General features: G+C 39.0%; 1 protein-coding gene across 1 annotated transcript in view; it reads left to right on the top strand.

Moving 5' to 3' along the window:
• Positions 1-21,886, top strand: part of EFCAB6 (EF-hand calcium binding domain 6) — a gene marked incomplete at both ends in the record, with an annotated part of 74,036 nt that overhangs the window by 45,903 nt on the left and 6,247 nt on the right. Inside the window, 2 exons of the mRNA XM_084301893.1 lie at positions 19,525-19,752; positions 21,619-21,796. Of these exons, the coding sequence (XP_084158019.1) occupies positions 19,525-19,752; positions 21,619-21,796 (406 nt within the window). The remainder of the gene's footprint in view (positions 1-19,524; positions 19,753-21,618; positions 21,797-21,886) is intronic.

Here is a 21,886-nt window from a genome sequence, read left to right as displayed (position 1 = left end):
TCATGTGTCAATAGCCAATCGATAATCAATATCTCAGAAAAAAATTTGAATGCCGATCTGAAGTCCACATGAGTCAGCAGAAGCTCTGCATTTCTTCCCTTGGGCAAGGGTCAGGCCCTGTGCTATTCCCAGTTTTGCTCAGGTTTAACTTTTTGTAAAACAGTTCTTCTGACTATTATCAAAGTTCCAGGAGCTTCAAACTGCATGAATTATGCTGCCAAGCCCTCATAATTTTACCAGCATTTTGTAACTCTGATCAAACAGGCTTTAAAAGAGAGGACTGTATTTTCTATCTACAGTTCTGAATGGGGAGAGTAACCACTTAATCACCCAAGTAACATTTGTTTACAGTGGGAGATTTTGGCTATGCAATTCCACATGCAAATAAAAAGGGGGGAGGGGGAATGAGGTTTATTTGTGAACAATTTAGCAGTCTTTGAATAAATCATATGAATTTACCACACACAAATAAGCTCAAAATCTTTCTCTGCCCTTCCACCCCTATTTTGTGTATTTGTTTGTATCGTTTTCATGTGATGTAACAAATGAGCTAAAATAAACATCTCTTCTCTTTCTGGGATAAATTTAGGGATTACTTCCAAGATTTCAAGGCCTTTCATAAAATGGATAAAAATAGAGATGGCTGTGTAACAGCATTTGACCTGCACAGGATACTACAAGAATTCAACTGTTACCTTGATCATGATCAGTTACGGAGTCTTCTAAACAGGTTTGTGTGATTATCTTCCAGTGATCTCTTTGGTCACACCCAGCAAAACCTATAATCTTGTATCTAATGTTAAGCATATTGGAAGCCTTGTTAAAACTAACAGAGATAGCTATATGCTTAAAAATGCATATGAGTGAGAAATATTTTTAGGCCAGCAATTGGTTGTACAGGTAATGAGAGTGAAAAGTCTGCTTACATAACGACGGTTTGCTTTGAATCTGTGCATTTGTTTGCTAATTTTATTTATTTATTTCAGAGTAATACAGCAAAGGGGTGAAAGAGACCCTGTTCCAAACAAAAGCAGAATTAAATCAGGTTATAAAATAGCAATAGCTTTCAAGTAATCCAATGCTGCTGCTATGCAAAACTATGCTTTTAATTCAGTGTGTTAATATGAGCAAGAGGAAAATTCTCTTTGTAGAGGCTGAGGAACACAAAGGACCTGCTCCAGCTTCAGGTAGGTGGGGTTTTCTGCCCTAAACAGCCTCTCAGAGGTCATATGCGTGGCAGCACTGGGTTTTGTTTTCCAGAGCCTGACAGACCAGACTCTTTTTGAAATAAAATTAACAAAGACTTTTCACAGTTCACCTTTAATTGGGTGATAAACTTTTTACGAATTGAAGCCTTAATAGGAATCTGCTGCTTGTTTCTTTCTCAAAGACCTCTTGATGATAAACACCTCCATTCATTGTAATTTTGTGCAGATTATTCATTTCTTGATCCAAAATAGTCTTTTCTAAATAATACTGAGTAGATTAGCATATGCATTTAGTTTTATTACTAAAATTTTAATGCCCACTTGGCAATTTATTTCTCCGCTGAAATGGTGTTGATTATTTCCTTTTCCACACACTGTCTCCAATATTGGAACCAGCTTGACATGGGTGGTATGTGGGAGTGCTGTGCAGCTGCAAGATGCAAAATCAGGGCTCTTGATTTTTTTTTTCTTAGTAGCAGATATGGGGTCTATAGTTAATTTCTTTTCCAGCCTGTTTCATAAAGCTTCCTCTTTGTTTTACTAGCTCTCACCATTAATTAGACATTCTAGTAACTGGATATTCTGGTGAGTGGTAGCTGAGGCATTGGTCTCCAGTGATTTACTGTGGAAACAGATGATGAAAATACATTACAGTAATTCATTTTTACACAGGAAAATTGGGTTGCATGGTGAGGCCATCTTCTATGTGAAGGCTTGGCTCACTAGGTGTTGCCTTGACCATAATTCTGACCTTTCACCTGCAGCTTAGTAGCTGCTTGCTTATTACATGTGTGCAAATTATCTACAGTTATGATGATTGTCTATAAAATTATTAAAATGTATTGAAATCCTCTCCATGGCTGGTAACTCTAAAGGTCAATCTGTAACAATTCCATGGGAGCCAATAAACCTGTATCAAAAATCCCCAAAGCATACTGTACTCTGGAGACTCTATTTGTCTTTGCATGGTAGGAAATTCCATTAACTGACTACACTGGATTTACACTGGGTAAGCATAGAGCAAGCTGATGCTGTTGTACTCCCTTGTGGTAAATAATTCTACAGGTTCATTAGGCAGGTTTGAAGTCCTTGCTTAAAATACACTGTGTCTTTTCATTAGGAAGTCACAAGTCATATGACAGTGAAGGAAAGTGGCTTTTCATGTTATGGTTAATGCTATTCATTTCATCTTAATCTTTCATGCTAAATAACCCTTACTCTCACATATTTTCTGCATATGTGAAAATTGCCTTAATTCCAGTCTTTTTATGGTAAACTATCCATCTTTGAATAAAAGTTAATTTAGACTGGTAACTCAAGTTCTCTGGAAAAAAAAATAAAAAATCATATGCAAGAGCTCATCTTTCCCCATGCTGATATGTGATGCAAAAATACATTCAGTGTTGTTACCCAGAGCTATCTGTAGTCAGCTATGTAACCCACTGAGTTTCCAATGTGACAGAACATGAAAATTCCCGGTGTCCCCAATCCAGCAGACATTTTAGCAGACATAATTCCAGCAAGTTGTGCGTGCAGCCTGCAGAGCCCTTGGGCAGGCCTCTCAGGTACAGAGGTACAGTCTGACCACGAGTGATCTGATCAGGATCCCTTACTGGCCATGGGGCTTTGCAAATCAGCAGCAGCAGCTGTTGGGCCACACGTACCAGCCCTCTGTGCAGCTCAGGGGATGATGTATCAAAGGAAGGGAGGGCCAGTGCCTGAAATGCAGTGGGGCTGAGTCCTGCCCTCAGTTAGGCATTTCATTGCCCACACTTCATGTTAAAACCTTTGTGCTGTGGCCACTGATACCAGGGCCAAGAAACTGTAGAAAAGTTTTCTAGTGGCCTGCCAAACCACAAAAAGTGAAGCATAGGTTGAGAGTGAAGTTAAGTCTTTCCATCTCAAACTTTAGGAGAAGTTTTGTGTGAAAACTGATTTTGTTTCCTATTATGTGGCAGACAAATCCTGAGCATGTATTCAGCTGTGGTGGTACACCTACGTAATGTGTCACAGAGCTGTACTGTATATGTGAGCTTGTGTTTGGTACCAGCGTACCAGACTGTGTGTGGTACTGCTTCTTTCTTTAGCAGTGGTGATAACCGTGACATACTGATGACATACTTAAGCAGCTCATCAGGATCTGTGAGTCAAAGGTATTTTTGTAAAGCAAAAGTCAAGGGAAAGTAACAGCACTTAGCACAGCGAACATCAGCTTCTCAATAGAGTCTGTTAGATTGTGATGTGAAGAGGAGGTTAAAGGACAAGGTTGAGAGACTACGTGTCCTCTGTTCATGTTGGTGTTGATAAGCTCAGCAGCAGGTTGTGATCAAAATATTCTGCTGTGCTTAAAAAGCACCAGATTAATGCTAATGGACTGGAAGGTTGTACACATGAGCCCAGGCTAAAGCAGTTCTCCTGTTGAGCATCTGGAGACTGGTCTGAATCTGCATCTGAGAGTGTGGTTGCATTTAATTGATGGGATTGGTGGCTTAGACCTGAGAAAGCTTGGGCTGGAGTTAACAGGATTTGTACACTGACAGCACAAACGTATCTTGAAGTGCTGCTGCTGTACAGATAATAAATCATAGTAATTAATCACTGCAGACAACAGTAAGATAGTTATTTAAAATCATGGATATCTTGTTCTGTGTTTTTTTCCCTTAGCTTAGGAATCAGCATTCATGACAGAAAGCTCTCTTATTTTGATTTCCTGAGAGCACTTGATGATGGCAGAGCATTTAAATGCCAACAGAGACAAAAGCAGGCTGCACTACCTGCAAGCTTTGCAGCACTCAGCTTAGAGCAGACCTTAATTAAGATAAAAGAAAAAGTTGCAACATCTTATGATTTGTTGTACAAGGTAAGTTTCATGTGGTCATGGAATATTTTTTTAATTCCCTTTCTTCTGCCTGGCTGGAGACGAGCCCAAAGACTTCAAAACCTTTCTACTATTAATGGAGTGTTACAAAAAACCTTGGCCTATGTATGAATAGTATGTTCTGACAACTGCAGACTTTTTGATTGTATTCTGGTAACTTCACAGAACAAGCATATCAAATCAAGCCTAGAGGTTTTGTGAAGATAAGGATCGGAAAAGAAAAATAAAACAGCAAATCATCTGAACTCTACTCTCTTCCCCAAAGCCCTTTTCCTTCACCAGTTGTCTGCAAACTGCATGGCAGGCATGTAAATAGTCACATCTTTTGAATATCTCCGTTGAGTTTCCTAAATGGAGACTTCCTATAGGTAGATATAACGTGCTAGTGCAGGCAGACATTATGGTTTTATCAGTGTGAGATGAAAAGAACATGTAGCAACTGAGGATACAGACATATGATTGGATGTGGACACATTATAGTGGCTGCAGAAGTTAGCACCTGTCAGCTGGCTTCTGCAACTGTCTGCAGTTATACTCTTGGCCACTCCTATCTCTGACACAGACAGATAAGGCACATTAGCTGACAAGCAGCAAGTTTCCTGGTTTTCCCTTCTGTAAAATGAGGATTACAAAAATAACCCCTTTTCTCTAGAATTTTGAAAGCTCTTTATGAAAAAAAAAATGCCGTATATTAAGTAGTCTTAGGCTGTTGTGTCAGAGCATACTGAAATGCAGCAGCCTGTAGAGTAAATAATTTTTAATGTCACAGTAACATTGTTTTCAAGCATGCGAAATAATAATCAAAAAGACCTTGAAGGAAGCATTCCTATCACAAAGGAATGTAGAGCCATGTAATCTGCACCTGCAGTTTCAGGTCCAGTGTAAGCTCATGGCCTTAGAGGCAGGCATGCAAAGATGGAGAGTTGCTGCCAGCACAAGGGAAGTAAAGGGAACATGATGGGGATAGAAATTCCCTTTTATCAATGGCTGCATTTCTGAATTCTCAATCTTTGGGCTTTGTCCTGCAGTTAAAAATAACACAGGCTTGCAACAAAGACATCACTAATGATGTTGCTGGTATAACTGAAAAAGAACAAAATACTGTGGGAGATGCTGTTTCTTTACAGAAATCTCTTTCCATGCTTCTTGGAGACTCTGGTGATGTTTGTAAACTTACTGGGGCCATCACGACATTTTTGGCCAGATAGACTAACTCTTAAACAGCATGCTGAACTATTCATATAATCACTTTGCATTTTTCACAGTGAGGGAAAAATCCCTTACTGTGCTCTGCATCATTAAAATTGGATGTAGATAAATACAATAGTCCAGGTTAGTGTCTGGTAAATTTTAATGGGGCACTCCTGGCATCCTAAAAGGCAGTATCTGTCCTCTCATCCCTAGGTGCCTTGGACATGGGGAAGGTCACAGTTTTGTCTACTTCAAAATGAGTTCTGACATGAACAAATTATCCCTTTGATCTTTTAGGATACCATTTGGTTGTCAATATAACTTCAGACATTTTCTGCATGGACAGCCAGCCTTTTTTGTGGAAAAGCGGAACTTTTTCTCATTTCCTTCATACGAGAAAATAAGAAAATTCTCCCCTTGTTTCTGAGTCATTTTTTGTGTAATAGTTGCTGCCTCCCATGTGACTGGGGAGTCTAACAACATGAGTTTATAACAAAGTGTTTTCTTTGTTAGAGGCAGATCTGAAAGCACAGTTGTTAAAGTCTAGCTAGTTGGAAAAAATAACATCCCATCTACGACACTTCTACAAATGAATACAAACCTTTGAAGTTTTATAACAAATAGTTTAAGATTTGTTAGTGTTCAAAGGATTCCTTTCCAATGTCCTTTGCATATGGTAATGTTTATTTTATCACTAGACAAGGTTTGTGTACATTAAAATATACATTTTTAAACCTGTTATTTAGAACAGTTCTAAAGCTAAAACAAAAACCGCTGAAACTGTAGGTTGTTCTTTATTTGCATATTCATATGTAGCACAGAAATAGAGGCCAGTTTTGATTTATTTCAACAATTGCCTTTCATTTTTGAAAGAACAGAAAACTTCAAACTAAGAAAGGTTCTGGAAATTTTTGTTTGTTTGTTTCTCTATGTATAACAAAAAAATCTGTAAGTAAAAAGCATGCAGGCCTCATTTCCATAGGAACTGCTAAAAAAGACTTGTCTTTTGTGGTCTGTCTAGGTTGTAATTTGAAATCGTGCTTCTCAGGCATTTTCTCTATATGATGAAAAAGGCAGTGGAGTAATTAAAGCACTAGAACTTCGGCAAGTACTTGACCACTTCTGCTTTAAATTATGAGACTAGCAGTTCAGGTACCTTCTCAAGAACCTTAACCTTTGCAAGGAGTTGACAGTATACTGGAAAGCTTTCCTGAAAATCATAAACCTCCTCTCAGAAGTAAGAATAGTTACTGAGCTCTATTTTTCTTTAGTTGATAAAATCTAATGTGCTAGAAACTTCTAAATTTCACATATTTTTCTTTTGATCTCTGTCAAGCTCCACAAAGCCCTTATTGTCTTATAAACTGCTCTCAGAAGTTAAGTCTGGCACTCATGCAGATGTAAGTCTCTACGTGTGGCAAGCTGAAATCATGACCATGGATGCTACCCAACTGGATGACATAAGATGTGGGATACCCAAATATTCTTGATGAATTCTGACGTGTCTAGATGAACTGACAGGAAGTGGGCAGAAAAGTGAGTGGAGTGTGGAGCTCACCACGTTCTTAGCACCAAACAGTAGCAGGAGTGTAGATGTACTAGTAAGGTCAAACATGGAGGTTAGTCAAGTACAGAGAAAATCTTGACTGTGTCCATAGACGGTCTTCTGATGCTCTGAACATATTTGTTGCAACAATTCAAGTTAGAGTTGCAGTTTCTCTGTGGCAGATGTTTTTGTCTGCAGTGTCTCACCCAGATTAGTTCACTTGAGGCAGTCTTCAGGAACAGATCCCACAGCTCATACTCACAGCATTCTTTTGTCAGGCAGAAATTCTTACTGCGCTTGAAAACAACAGGAACATATCAAAAGGTGTAAGTAAAAGAAGTCTTTGTCCTATTTTAATTTCACAGTCTTTCTCTTTTCTCTAGTTTCTCCTATCTTAGTCTATCTTGACCAGTGGGATTAGGGTGTAAGTAGATGTGAGTGTATAGGAGTCCAAATGACATTACCTTACTGTTCATTTCTGAATTTGGCTAGGGATGTGAAAGCCTGTTACTAACTATACACATAGGAGTTCTAAAAAAAACCCTGCATTAACTTACGTTTTCTGTTCTAAGAAGTAACTATGTTTCATTTTCAAAAATATATGCTCGAAGCACAAATAAAATGAGAAAAATAATAATCATCACCCAGTGGAAAAACATATAAAAAGCCTACCACTTTATTGCCATGGTGATAATAGAATGTTGTGCTAAACAAATCTGTATAGAGCTATATGGTGATTAAGTTCTGTGTCATAATGCAGAAGCTGGAAAACCAGTGAGATTTTTGTTTCAGCCTCTTCGTGTCCTGAGTCAGAAAGTCTGTCAGGGCTTGAGTGACTGAAAAGAGCAGAAGGAGGGACTACACTTTTTGGATGAAGGAGGACCCATAAACAGCTCAAAAAGTTTGTAACGTGTTATAGGGTTTTTTAGTGTTTTAGTGACTTTAACAATAATTGTCAGTTACAAATAGACGTAGATTTACCACAATACTTATTATAAGTGCATCTTTATTCAACATTTTATATGGCTGCTTAAGTGCTTTTATTCTCTGTAAATTTAGCATTAATAGTAGTGTAACTGTTACTTTGTCCTTAGTGGCAATATTACATTTAGATACAGTTATTTTAAAATAGTTGGTGATTTTAAAATATTTATATTTTCAGCTTATTAAAATTTAAATGCAGTCTTAATAGATGTAATAGATTACATGGTTCTCAAGTGTAAAACATTGGAATACTTTTTATAGGTCAGAAAACGCTGCATTTCCCCTTTATTCTGCTAGTATGCTGATATAATTTCAGTAAGTTTCAACTGAATCATACCAGCCCAAAGACAAATTGTGTGAAATACAACTGTATAATTATTTTAAGAATGTTTTTGACTGCTGTAATATTGACCTACCAGCAAGCTTTAAGACTTTAGAACAGGTGTCTACTTTTGCTAGGGAAGGCTTAGCTGCGATGTCTTCTCATCCTCCAAGGAGGCGCTAAGGTTCCATAACAACTTGACAAGCTGCACACTCCTGGGTTCAAGCTCTGCAAGTGTACATTTAACATGAAATATCTTTAGCAGTACTCCAAGATCCTGAGTGCTTTCCACCTCAACTTAACAAAAAATAAGCTACCTCCCCATCTTTCAGGAGGTACATGGTTCATGACAGGATTGGAACCTGTACTGCTTTTTTCTATATTGAGCATTCTCCTTGAACTGTTTTCTGTGCTGTGTTGGGGTAGAAGGGATAAATCCATCATTAAAAGCCCAAGTTAATCTACAAGGGGACATTTTTGAAAAGACAAAACAAATATGAACCAGGGTCACAGTACTGGTTCAGCTTCCAGATGCTCTCAAATGTCATGTTTTCCTTTTGGGTTCAACCCAAAATCTCACATGCCTATGCAATTTCATCCCACCTTGGGCTCACATGTATTCCTGGGGTTCTGTGCAGGTTCTGGGAGAAGGCAGTTAAATTATTCACTTCATCCAAACATGCTACAGTTTTGGCCTGTAAAGTATGTATGTAAATTAATAAGGTATGCAACTCATTCAGGAACGTTAGGAAAACTGATCATTATGCTATACAATTTGATCACTGAAGTATATTAAAAAGTAATGAGTAAAGTATGCAGCTTGATTATTGAAGTATGGAAAATTTACTGAACTAGTAAAGTGCGAGCCTGGGATGATTTTTGTCTCACATAGCACCTCATAAATATAACCCACAACCACAAAAGCAAATATTCACAAACCCAAAAGCCATACAGGTTCAGAATTTATTTATTTATTTTTTTTCTTAAGAAATAGCTGAATAAGGGAAGTTGAAAAAATGATTTCTAAATGTTGTATTCATCACACGGATCTTTTGATGTCTTTGACATATGCTAATGAGCTTTACATTCTGATTAACTCTTTAGAATACACACTATGGCATCTGTACATCTGATCTAATTTATATGAGCAGGATTCCCACTGAATTACAGCTCCGTAGAGGTGTAGAGGTACGCTATATGAAAATAGAACTAAAGAAACATAAAATACTTCAAGCAGTGTGATTGCAGCTTAATATTCAGGTAAGGAAGAACTGCGGTTATGTCACTTAGCTCTGATATTGGTAACTAACTGCAGAAGAGCTGAGAAAGGAGGAAGAAGACAGAGAGGACCTTGTCTTGGGGATGCTGTTAAGCACCAGTGGGTTCTCTGAGGACATTTGTAAAAGTCCAGACTCTGGAGCTGGGAATAAGCATCATGAACTTTTCTTGGCTGACCTGCCAGACTTATGATTAATAAGGTCTGAGTGGAGCTCTTCTGCATTAAAATAAGTGGCTAATGCAGTCTGGCCTAATGAAAGCTACTCAGGGGGAATCAGACACCTCCTACCCCAAAAGAAAGTGTACTCACCATCCTTCTCCACTGTGAGCAATTTCAGTAGTGTAACAGGAAAAAAGTAAAGAATGTGTTAAAAGCAATAGTAGAGGGAGTGCTGGTCAGATCTAGGACAAGGTTTTACACAGAATCAGCACACCTACACTGTAGTGGGTAACACAAGAGGAAAGGAAGGATTGCGATCAATTGTTTTGTGTTGTTTGGCCTTCCTGCTGTGGAGGCTGCTGAGTGATTTGCAGTGAGCTTAATAAACCTTTAGCTGTCGAGACCAGCAGCGAGAAGGAGGAGAGCAGGTCAGGTTGAAGAGATGACGGAGAGAAGGGATAGACCATTGTTTGTGCCCATTCAAGGGCAGGAATTGAGCTAATGAGGGATTTGCTGGCATGTGTGTCTTTCAGCTGACAAAGGGAGTAAGTAGAACCATATTTGGCATAACTGCCATTTTTTTTTTTTTTAAAGGTGATGTAATGTAAAATGATGAGATTTGGATATTGGGCTGATTTCCAGAACTTCTTTGCAGGAAAAATCATGAAACATTTCAAAATCCAAGTAGGCATTTGATTTAGCTTTGTCCTGAATTTCCTGTTTGCACACCAAGTTCTCTATTTCTGTTTGTGTTTAGCTTCCTGTTGAGTTTCTCTGCAGTTGGTCTCATGCTGCAAAGTGCTTTCTTTTCTAGCTGAGTACATTTTGTTTCCAGCTAGGTACATCATATCTACTTGCCTGCAAAACTGCAGGCTCACTTATTCATGCTTGTTGCTCTTCCTGCCAGAGAGGATCTTGTTTCTCTTTGGACCGGTACCCGTGAGAGGATTATACCTAGGAGGGTATAGCAAATGTGCATCTCTTCTTGAAGCCTGGCACTGTGATAAGTGTGCCTTCAGGTCCCAGGACTAGTATCCACTATTTACTAATGAAAAGCATTGGGTCTGTTGTTGCTGTCTCTATCTGTGTTGGACATGTTGCTGCTGGAGAGTCTACAAAGCTAAGCCACTTGGTCTCACATCACATTGCTCTCAGCAGTGGCAGTGCTGCAACCCTTACCTGGAAAATGCAAATGAAGCGGCTTCCTCATGCTCTTGGAAACTATTCCTAAACCAACAGAGGGGACAGCACTGATGCAGTTTACCAGCTCCACAAACAGAGGGTGACTGTGCTGTGACTCTCCAAAACTCTGATTTGCACTGAGTGCAACTCTACACTGTATCTGTTGTAACTATATAGTTCTGGAGCTCAAAAACAAACAAACTAACCAAAAAAGACCGTGCAACAGAGGAGTGGCATCCTCTCCTCAATTTTTCCATACTCGTGCTTCACAAATTCATCAGTGTTATTAAGCCAACCCTTGTGCACTGTGTTCAGTCATGGGAAGATGAATTTCAATTGCAGCTATGATCTTCCTGTGCAATTGCACCAGGAATATGTGAAGACCTGCTGTACAGATGTGGTGCTTTTCCCTGTTTTGTGGGTGGGAGTTTTACAGGTTTGTTCATCAGTCTTCATCTACTGAACCTCTGGCCCTCTTGCTCGCAGACAGATGACTCAGCAGTCGTGACCTTCTGCACCAGGCTGACCAGGCCTGCTGATCACATGCCTACCCTTAGTCAGCAGCTCCACAAATTCTGTCCTAGCGTAGAACAGCCATTCTCCAGAGAATACCCCTTCTAGGATATGTGCATGTTAGTATTACATCTGCTTCAGGCTGACAAATATCAAATCTTTCCTTGTCCCATGATATAATCCCAAGTTACTAATAATGCATAGTGAAACTGGATCAGAAATTTCCCTTCATTGCTTCTGCTCTTCTTTGCACTGCCCTCCCTGTGACTACAATGTGCCATACCTCACTGTGCCAGGATTACTTGTTTGAGATCTCTTCCTATTGACAATGCTCACCAACGCTGTACCTCCCTTTCCTTCTCTGTTTAAAGTAATGAACAAAAAGGTCTAACAAAAATACCTACAAGATATCACAACCAAAACTGCTCAGAAAGTTTATTTCTTGAAACAAAATCCCAGATAATCTATTCTGCCCCTCTCAAAACAGCATCTTTTGGAATTTAAATTCTATTCCTGCTACCCAGCTTGCCCCCAGTTGTGCTTCTGCCCCTATTTAAGGCTAGAAAGCAAAATTTTAAAATGGCAAAATTTTCCTTGGGATGAAAGCCTTCACTTTATATTTATTTGAAGAGAAGGAAAAGGAGAAAGGAGCAATAATCGTTTTGAGAACATAGTATTAGACCATCAGATGTAGTTCTGATGGACTAGACACTTCTGGGGAGACAGAAGAGCAGGGAGTCCTCCCCATGGCTCCTGCTTCTCTATCCAGTTCTACCTAGGCTTAATGTTTCATATGTATTTAATACAGCTGTTATTTTAATTACATGTATAGGGCTGTGGCATTTTTGTAGACAAGGCAAAGTTTGACAAAAGAGTAGTCTTTGATTCATTGTGTTAAATCATTTTGTCAAATCATCATATGCCATTACAAATGCTAAACACTACAGAGTGTTTTATCCTGCAAATGTGACCTCAAAACTTGAGTATGTCAGTTGCAAACAGTTGGTCAAAACAAAAATGCTACCTTACAAAATGACCCTTACTGGAGTATTCATCTTTTATTTATAATTACATTTATTATTGCAAGCTCTTGTTGCCCACCAGCTATGAAATCCTCAGCAGGTGTAAATCAGCACTCAGGTTAATGGAGCTAAACTGATCATTGCCAGATGAGGATATAACTTACAAACCAGTGGTAAAACACGGGCCTCTCTGTAATACTGAAACTTTTAAATCAGATTCTAAGAGCTAGAACTGGCTGTCTGGTGGCAATATATGCCAAACAATATATGGTTGTTTGAACACAAGAACAAAATGACTTTCCACCCCAAACCACACTGGGGCAACTAACTCTGCTGCTTCCATACATCTTTAGGGAAGAACAATTTATGGAAAACAACCTGAAGATACTTGTTGTTAAGGTAAAGGATGGTCCCAAGGGTAAGCACAGAAACCTCTACAACTTATGTAAATGTCAAAAGGATGATTACTCCTGGCAAAGGTCATTCTCACATACAAAGAGGAAAATTGCATCTTTTTCTTCAGGTAAAGATACAAGAGGCTTCTTGTGCAAGCAGTTTCCCAAGACCTTTGCTGTCTAAACCTCCCCAGAAAGGGAGAAAGGTCAGACTTGTGACAAGGCCAGAGAAACTGTAATTTATCTGGATGTTCTGATTTACTTAATAATAATAATAATGAATGAAAATAATAATAATGAATGAAAGGCCATAACTGGATATAAATGGTTTTCTAGTTTTCAATCTGTGGTTTACAAGAAGAACAAGTTATTTTTATTAGCTTTCTTACCATTTTAAGATCAAAGAGTGTTAGGTCTTATGAAATAATAAAAATAAATAAATAAATAAATAAATAAGCTCTTGAAATTAAATAAATTATGAAAGCTTGCACTTTCCATATATGTTTCTTTAAAAGGTTCCAGGGCAGTAATTCTTTCTCTAAGTCTTTGGCTTCATAAGAATAATTAAAAGCAGAGGTGACGTGGTTTCTAGTCTTAGACCGGCCTGCAGGCAGAAGGTATGCCTGGTACTGTACCATGTCTGGCAATCTTCATTTTCTGACAACAGCAAGGACCTGGCTCCATGTCTGCATGAATAATTCCACTTCTTGTGTTTCTTCTCTTGGTAATACAGCTGTAATACCTATCCTGCAGAAATGTTTTGTGTAAAGCATGGTTAATAATAAAAAGTGTTACTTGCATCTGAAAACAGGGGAGTCTTCTGATCAGAGGCAGACTTCTTGCAGTTCTGTAAGAAACATATTTTCTTTTCCATTCAGTTATAGCGATCATGTGAGACATGATAAGGAATCAGGCGCTCAGGACAAAAAGCCATCTGTTTCTTTTTTGATATTTCATATTGCATGGAGCAGGAAGGTGGCAATGCTTATATGCTTAAACATGGAGGTATAAAATATAGTAGTAACATTTAACACGTTGTAAAGAAACATCTTTGGACCAAAACCAGATTTATTTATTTTTGTTGTTGTTGCTGTTTTTACCTCTTACCATAGCTATAGTAAAGATGGCTACTACTTCTGTTTGTGAAAACTTTCCTTTCAAGATATTTTACATATTTAGTTTAGACAGTGCCAGTGGGTGGAAAGTTGGCTTCCGTTCCTGAAAATAAGTAGTTGCCTTTCCAAAATTCTGGTACTGCTTTTTAATTACTATTATTGTGCCATTCCTGGGACTAATTTTATAAGTAAAACTTGATTCCATTTTAAAAACTGAGCTTGCTGGAGATAGAATGCAAAATAGGCTTCACTGATACTTAATTTTATGAAATATATCTTTTTGCATGCACAATGAATCTTTCGGTATTCTCAGGTATGACTGTACCAAAGCACAGCAGTTCTTTGCTCTGCAGTGTATTCCAACTGACTTTTGCAGCTTTTATCTCTGCTTGCCACATGACCTCCTACTGCATTTACTCAAAATGTGAATTCTCACCCTGCAGAATGCATAATGGGAGTTTAGTTAGGAGGAAGCCTTGGTGGTAGATTTTAACAGCCACACACTGGTGTTAAATTGACAGCAATACACAGAAAAAAGGATTGATGCACACCTCGTTCAAGCATTAGCACACATGTTCCCAACCCCTTTTCTGCTCTACCTTGACACATTCTCTACCTTTGCAATATTCAACTGCAATATTTAGCTGCTGTGTTCCTACTGTGGGTGACCAGATTTGAAAGTGCCACAGTGAATATACCTGGGACTTAGAAATGGAAGGGAAATAATTGCCGTCTCTTTCAATTCAGGACTGAAATGTCTTTTAAATCAAATAGATTTCCACTCTATGCTAAAGACTATTCAGATGAGAAGAACGTATTTGGGATATTTCGACTAGTTAGCATTTACTTCTCTTTTTCTGTATTAACAGAATAGCCCTCTTTGTAAGATCACCCAATTTTTTAGACCCTTGTAAATGTGTAGGTCAGTCTTGGAATTCTGTGATTTTTGTTGGCCTGTCACGAGTTGGATCATGATTATAGAGTCTATTTTTCCCCTTAACTATGTACATAGCCCCTTTTCTCTTTTGTGGTATAAGCCAGAATTCCTGGAAGCAGGTTTTACTGCCTACAAGATCTCTAATACCGCCTTCTCTGTGGACTTTTCCCTCTTCGGCTGGCTGAATGCCATACCGTGATTTATAATTTATTCAGTGGATGCATTACTAATTCTGTGTGTATATTTTGTCTAGACTGAGGAAGGGCAAAAATTCATTCTGCCTAAATCTTCTTGGGAGCTGTCAAAGAGAGGCAAACTCTTGCAGATATCAGAAGTAGCAACTGCTTGCTTAGACAGGATTGCACAAGAATTTAAAGATATTGACTCTTCAAAAGATAACACACGATATCAAAAGAGGAGTTCTGGGATATTTGTAACTGATATTTTCAACAGCTGACTGAAGAACAAGTAAGAAAACTCTTTTATTTTTTATTCTTAGTTTAAGCGTACAGCAGGTAAATTGACTGTGGCTATAGACGTGTTTACAGATTGTTCTGAATAGGCAAGAACTTGTTTAACAAGTTGGAAGAAATGAAAATGTTTTGAGACTCACTCCGTGAACATTTGTTGCTACATTTGTGGGATATCATTTTTTCCTTACCTCTAAGTATAGCTGTGAACTATAATAACCACAGACTTTCTAAAGCAAAGTCACGGAGATGCTATTGCTAATACTGTTGTGAATTTAAACTGCAGTAGCTCTCTTTTCTTAGCTCTTCATCTGTGTATTCACTATTTTAAAAGTTTATTTTTTCAATTTTGAGTTAATTCACTTCTAGGGTCGATGGGGGTGAGGAGTAGGGAGGCACATTGTCAACATGGAGTAGAAAGTACTTTCATGGGGATTTAATGCAAATTCCTTTTCCTCAGTAGCTATTTTGTCCTGCCCTCATTGGACAAAGAAAAGGGCAAGCATTTGATGTTTCCCAGTCACCTCTCAGCTACTTTTCTGGATTAAAGATTCCCCCAGATAAGCGCTAGCAGAATTTATGTAACCTTGAACTTAGCTCGAGTGATGAATGTCATGATATGAATCTGTCTCTACGAAGCACCTGGTTAGACCCGTGTTAATCTCAGTGGAAGCTGAGGTTCCCATCTTTCCTAAGATTATGTTTCTGCTGGATTTAAAGTAAAAAGATGCAATTTTTTATCTTTGCTAATGATGTGTCACTGTGATTTTTCCTAGTCCCAAACTAGGTGAATAATCAAACCAGAGGTAACCTTGATTACAAAGTTTAATATTTTACTTAACAGCACTCCAACCTTCATGTCCGTGACTGCATCAATATTATTTTGGAAACTGAAAGACGAGACACAGAACTCTTATGCTTGTCTAGATCCTGAAAATTATTTTGGTACTTTGTTCATTGCACATATATATCCTCTGATTTTTTGGCCCAGTATTTCCCACCAGCACTTTTGACTACAAATTGCAGACAGGAGTGGGGTCTGCTTGTAATTACAGTAGAGGGTCTGCCATATTATTGGGCACTGCTATACATATGTATAGTAGCAAATGAAAGCACTGAAAAAATCAAAGTATTTTCTGCTTCCCCCTTGAAAATTATAGAACAAATGGCCTGTGCTCTATTCCTGGTCATCATATTGCTGGCGAGGTACCAAGAGCAACTACCAGGTCTTCTTAAATCTGGAGCCTCCACACCAGATGAAAGCAGAAGTGGAAATTTGGTGATGCTGTTTCCTTATCCTTGTGAACCACTGAGTGGAAGATCCAGGTTTTTTTCATGGCTAACCTCTGGATGTAGGACTAGAAGGTGTTTTGAGCAAATTTGCTGATGACACTAAACTTGGAGGAGTTGACTCTTGTTGAGGGTGGAAAGGCCTTGCAGAGAGATCTGGACCTACTGGAGAGCTGGGCGATCACCAACCACATGAAGTTTAATGAGAGCAATTGCCAGGTCCTGCACCTGTGACTGGGCAACCCTTGCTATACGTACAGACTGGGTGATGAGATGCTGGAGAGCAGCCCTGCAGAGAGGGATCTGGGGGTTGTGGTTGATATCAAGCTGAATATGAACCAGCAGTATGCCCTGGCAGCCAGAAGGGCCAACTGTATCCTGGGGTACATCAAGCATTGCTAGTCAGTCGAGGGAAGTTATTGTCCTGCTCCACTCTGCACTGGTGTGGCCTCACCTTGAGTACTGTGTCCAGTTCTGGGCACCACAGTACAAAAAGGACATGAAACTGTTGGAGAGTTTCCAGAGGAGGGCTACAAAGGTGGTGAAGGGCCTAGAGGGGAAGACATATGAGGAATGACTGAGGTCACTTGACTTGTTCAGCCTGGAAAAGAGGAAGCTGAAGGGAGACCTCTTCATGGTCTACAGCTTCCTCACAAGGGGGAGTGGAGGGACAGGCACCAATCTATTCTCTAGTGATCAGCGATGTGACCATTCTCTTTAGTGACCAGCGATAGGACCCGTGGGAATGGCATCAAGCTGTGACAGGGGAAGTTCAGGCTGAACATCAGGAAGAGGTTCTTCACTGAGAGGGTTGTCACGCACTGGAACAGGCTCCCCAGTCACTGCACCAAGCCTGTCAGAGTTTAAGAAAAATTTGGATTGTGCACTTAGTCACATGGTCTGAATTTTTGGGTAGACCAGTGTGCTGCCAGGAGTTGGATTCGCTGATCCTTGTGGGTCCCTTCCAACTCAGAATATTCTTTGATTCTAAGGCAGGCAGGCACACATAGTACTGAGTTGTGAAAAATCTCTTGTTTTTTCCTTTTTAGAAGCAGGATGGCAGGCATCTCCAGCTGAAAAGTTGTCCAGACTAGATTCTGTCTACTTTATGCTCAAGAAGAATGGAAATGACACAGGAGTTATTTTATGCTTAAAAGAACCTCAGAGAAGTAAAGAAAAAAAAATCCTGATAGAAACTGTCATCTATAATAGCAACGAGAAGCAGTCCTGAGGAGCCTCATTTATGTAAGCAGCAGCCTCTGTGCGAGTGAGACTCAAGCCCTATATCTCCAGATATTTTGATTTTGACAGGTCTCTCAAAGATATGCCTATGTATATCTATATGAAGAGGCTCCAGGAGAGCCTTCCAATCTGGGTACAGGATTTGCCACTGCTAAACCAGACCCATGCTGTTCAAGGTGTTGTCGCTGCTCAGAGTTGTTACAAAAGTGTTACCAATAGTCATAGTCTGGATGACTTCACAAAAAATGCCATCTTTATCCTCTTCTGAATGATGGCCACTTACTACTGTTTGCTATTAGCAAGACCTGTTTGGAATCCATATCAAGGAATGGATGAAGACATTCCTCCTGAAATTTGGCTTCTTGGTCTTCTGAATTTCTGATAGTGTGGCCTTTCTCATAAAAGGTGTAAACAAATTGCAAACAAGGTGTTGATTAATATCTTCCTGAGTGACACCCCCCTTTTTATTACAGGCACTTTCCTCCTCTGCTTGAACTACCTTGACTTGCCTGAACTATTTGCAGTACTCAAAATGGCTACATTTTGTTGCCTGTTGAAAGTTTCTAACTATAGTTAACCCAGTTTATTGTGGTATTGTTCGATTTAATTGAAGTTTGTAATACACTTTGAGATCTTCACATGAAGTGTGAAGTGTAATCACAAGTGCAAAATAGAATTGTTTATAATTCATAATGTGGTAGCAGCCAGGCCAATGGGGGAAAGTTGAAAGGAAATTCAAAATGTATCCTTTGCCCTTTGAAGTTTGACTGCGACTTGGCACATTCATCAAAGAGGTGACTAGTTTCCTTTAGGGTTTAAGTCTCTGCTGAAAAAGATCAAATCAAAAGCAATCTGAGGTTCCCAAACAGATTTATATTAAAAATCAACAACGAAAGCCCTAAAAAAAGCATACTGATGGCTCTTGAAACACTTGCAAAATGAGTGCAGCTCATTTAAGGGCAGACTGTGATAATCCCTGCTTTGATTAGTAGCTTATATCATGAGTAGTCCCATTACATTCAGTACAGATACTTGTGGAATAAAGAGCTGTTCAGTGAAAAACAGCCCAACCTCATCCTTGCCATACAGAGAGTGGGATACCTGCCCTGTCTTGTGCCAAGCAGCCATCAGACCTCCACGTATCCTTTAAGGCAGCAGAAACAAGGGCATCAGCAGCTGCCCCGAGGACTTTCACAGGCTGTCAGTATTGTAGAGGTATGGTTCCTGGCAGTATCTCATAACTTTATGTGATTCAAAAGGCTGTAAAGATTTTCTGCTGTGTTCTTTCATGCTGATTCATTTTTTGCCCTTGGGGTGAAATAATTTGGTGATGCAAGTACAATAATTGAGGAACCTTAATGGCTTACTGAGGTGGCTGTAGAACTTGTGTGTACCCAATAGCATGAAAAATTCTCCTTAATGGTACATAGCCAGGACACACATGCAGCATGTATTTAGATTTCACGATAAAATGTTATTCTTCTATACAGCACCTCAATCACTGTGTCTAATCACAGCGTTTATAGTATAACCAGCACAATAAGGGCTCAATTCAATTAAAAATGTCCTGCAGAAGTCCCTTTTTCATTGTTTTCCCAGCTTTGTACAGGCTTCTGCAGAGAAGCTATGATTTTTTTTATATTTATTTTAATAAGATGAACCCTAGGATTCCTTCTATTGTAAGTCATCTTCTTCCTTTTTTTTCAATACATTTTGTCACATTGTTAGTGCCTTAGGGGATGCTGTTGTAAAACTAACATTTGCAAAAGTCATCTTTTGCTTCTTCATTAGTTTGAAAATCTTTGGAACACAGTCGATGTTGATGCTGGTGGATGGCTGAAATATCAGGACTTTTTGAGAAAGTTCAGCTCAGAACTCGTAACAATGTCATCAAGCACTCTCAGCGTTCCTAGTCTTGCAACTTCTACCAAGCCAGCTACCCGTGCCATGCAGGAAGCACAAGTGTCTTCTCAGCCTGAGTGTCCCAATACATTCTCTCCCCTAGTAGGGCAAAAGAGTGTAAGTGTGGTTGTTTTATGAATTTTCTTTTTATTTTTTTCCTCTGGGCATAGGCTGAAAATAATACCTGTGGGACTCAGTGAAGGTGTTTCTATTGATTTCCAAGGAAATCAGGCATGAAAATCTGCTAATAAGCAAATGAAGTTATTTGTAAAATATTTGCTTTACAATGACAAAAATTGGGTTAAATTGTAACTCCACTGAAGTCAACTCATATATATCAATTTATACCAGTAATATTCCCTGCTGTTACCTTCAGCACATCCATCAGAGCTGTATGGCAAATAAAATTTCTATTCTTAAGCACAATCACATTTCTCAGAACAAAGTAAACAAAGGCTCAATAGCTGAAAATGCAACATAAAAAATGTAGATGGTCATCTGAGAAGGCTAGGCAGGATTGGAAGTTACAGTTTTCTACCTGGTGTTTACATTCTGCTGGTCTTGTTCTGCTTTTTGGTGGATGCCAAATTACAGCTGTTACAGCTGTGTTAGTCTTACTGGTAGACTTAATCATAAGACCTCAAAGAGAGATAAGAGAAGTGGATTAGGAAGGCAGTAGTTTTGCTTTGGCATTCCTATCTATGCTTAATGTCAATAATGTCAATATGCTTAATGTCAATAATAATCCCCCCCCCCCCCCCCCAGCTGCCATTCTGGCCTCTTATGCTAGTGACAGGACTGACAGACAGGTTGGAAATAAATACTGGCAGAAATATTCAGTATCCCCCTTTGTGGATCTACATGCACCTATTCCATGTTCTTTGGTTATAATCAAGCCTACAGAAGAAAAATAAAATATTTAGAATTATTCAGTGCCTGGAACATGCTTGGATTTTCTAACTAGTTCTACATGGAGATGTTTAGCTACTGAAAAAGAAATAACAGATTGATTAAATTAAAGATGCAAACAACTTGTCACAGCTGGTAAATCTAAACACTGGCCCATTGCTAGCTCAATTATTGCAATAACTGTAGGTTCTTTCTTGAAAAGCCCAGACAATTAGCTCTGTGTGTCCTTCATGCTTTGATTCAGTTCTCAGAGAAAGCACTGGAAAATTTCCCCTTGCTGTCTGTGAATGCTAGATCGGATGGTGCAAGACAACAGGAAGGGAATGTAAGTCTCCCAGAACTCATGGTGGTTGGGAAGACCCCAGCCAGCCTGATGTTCATCCATCAGCATTCATCCCTGCAGCATTTGCTGCATGGAAATGTGCTCGAGTCCTCAGCCAGTCTGCAGTAGAGAAACCCCTGAGGGAGCACTGGGAAGTCTCACTAAATATGAGATTATTTGTTGGACCTAGAAGCATAACTATGGCTTGTGCAACCATAATAAAGAAGTAGGCTGGGGCTTTACTTCCAGCTCACCCACAGTACTCCTGAGGCAGCAGTCAAAAAGACAGCAAACAATTCGATCCTCTCACATTATTCTTTCTGTGGCTCTGCACACGAGCACTGAAGAACTGACTCTTCTAGTAACAAATCAAAGTACTGTTACTGCATTATTCAGTGACTTTGCATTGATTTGTTTATTCTAAGGTGGTATTACATGTCTTTTTTAAACACAGTATCTGTTCTTTAATAAAAAACTGTTTGGAGAAATTATTAAAGATTCACAAGTAAAGTAAATAAAATAATGACTAAAAAAAAAAAAAAAAGTGGTCAAGGCCCATTAAATGAATAGCATCATTCTGACACTAAGAATTTTCTAACATGCTGACACAATTCAAAACAGACTTAAAAATGGTTTGGGTGATACGTTAGTTTCAAGTCTGGAAAGCCAGAAACTGGATTTGTCATCTGGTATTTTGTCTACACAACCAGTAAAACTTGGATGAAAATAATACCATTATCTCTTGCTTTTAGACACCAGCGTCCAGCCATCCTCAGACAGCAACGGCATGTTCTACACCTGTCCTTAATTGTGAAACAATAGAAAATAAGATAAGAAAGGATATCCAACGTTCCTGGAGAAGCATAATTAAACTGTGCAAAGAGAAGGATGTCGGCAAGCTAGGAGAAATCCCAGTGTCAGACTTCCTGGGTTTGTTACCATCTGAAAAGTGCTCTATCCATTCTCTGATGTGTTCTGTTTTCCTTCTGATGTCCTGGCCATTGGAACATTTAGTCTTTA

Source organism: Netta rufina, assembly GCF_964035555.1.
Source record: "Netta rufina genome assembly, chromosome: 1".
NCBI lineage: Eukaryota > Metazoa > Chordata > Aves > Anseriformes > Anatidae > Netta > Netta rufina.
The sequence above is the reverse complement of the archived record's forward strand: the minus strand, read 5'-3'. Positions and strand labels throughout refer to the sequence as shown.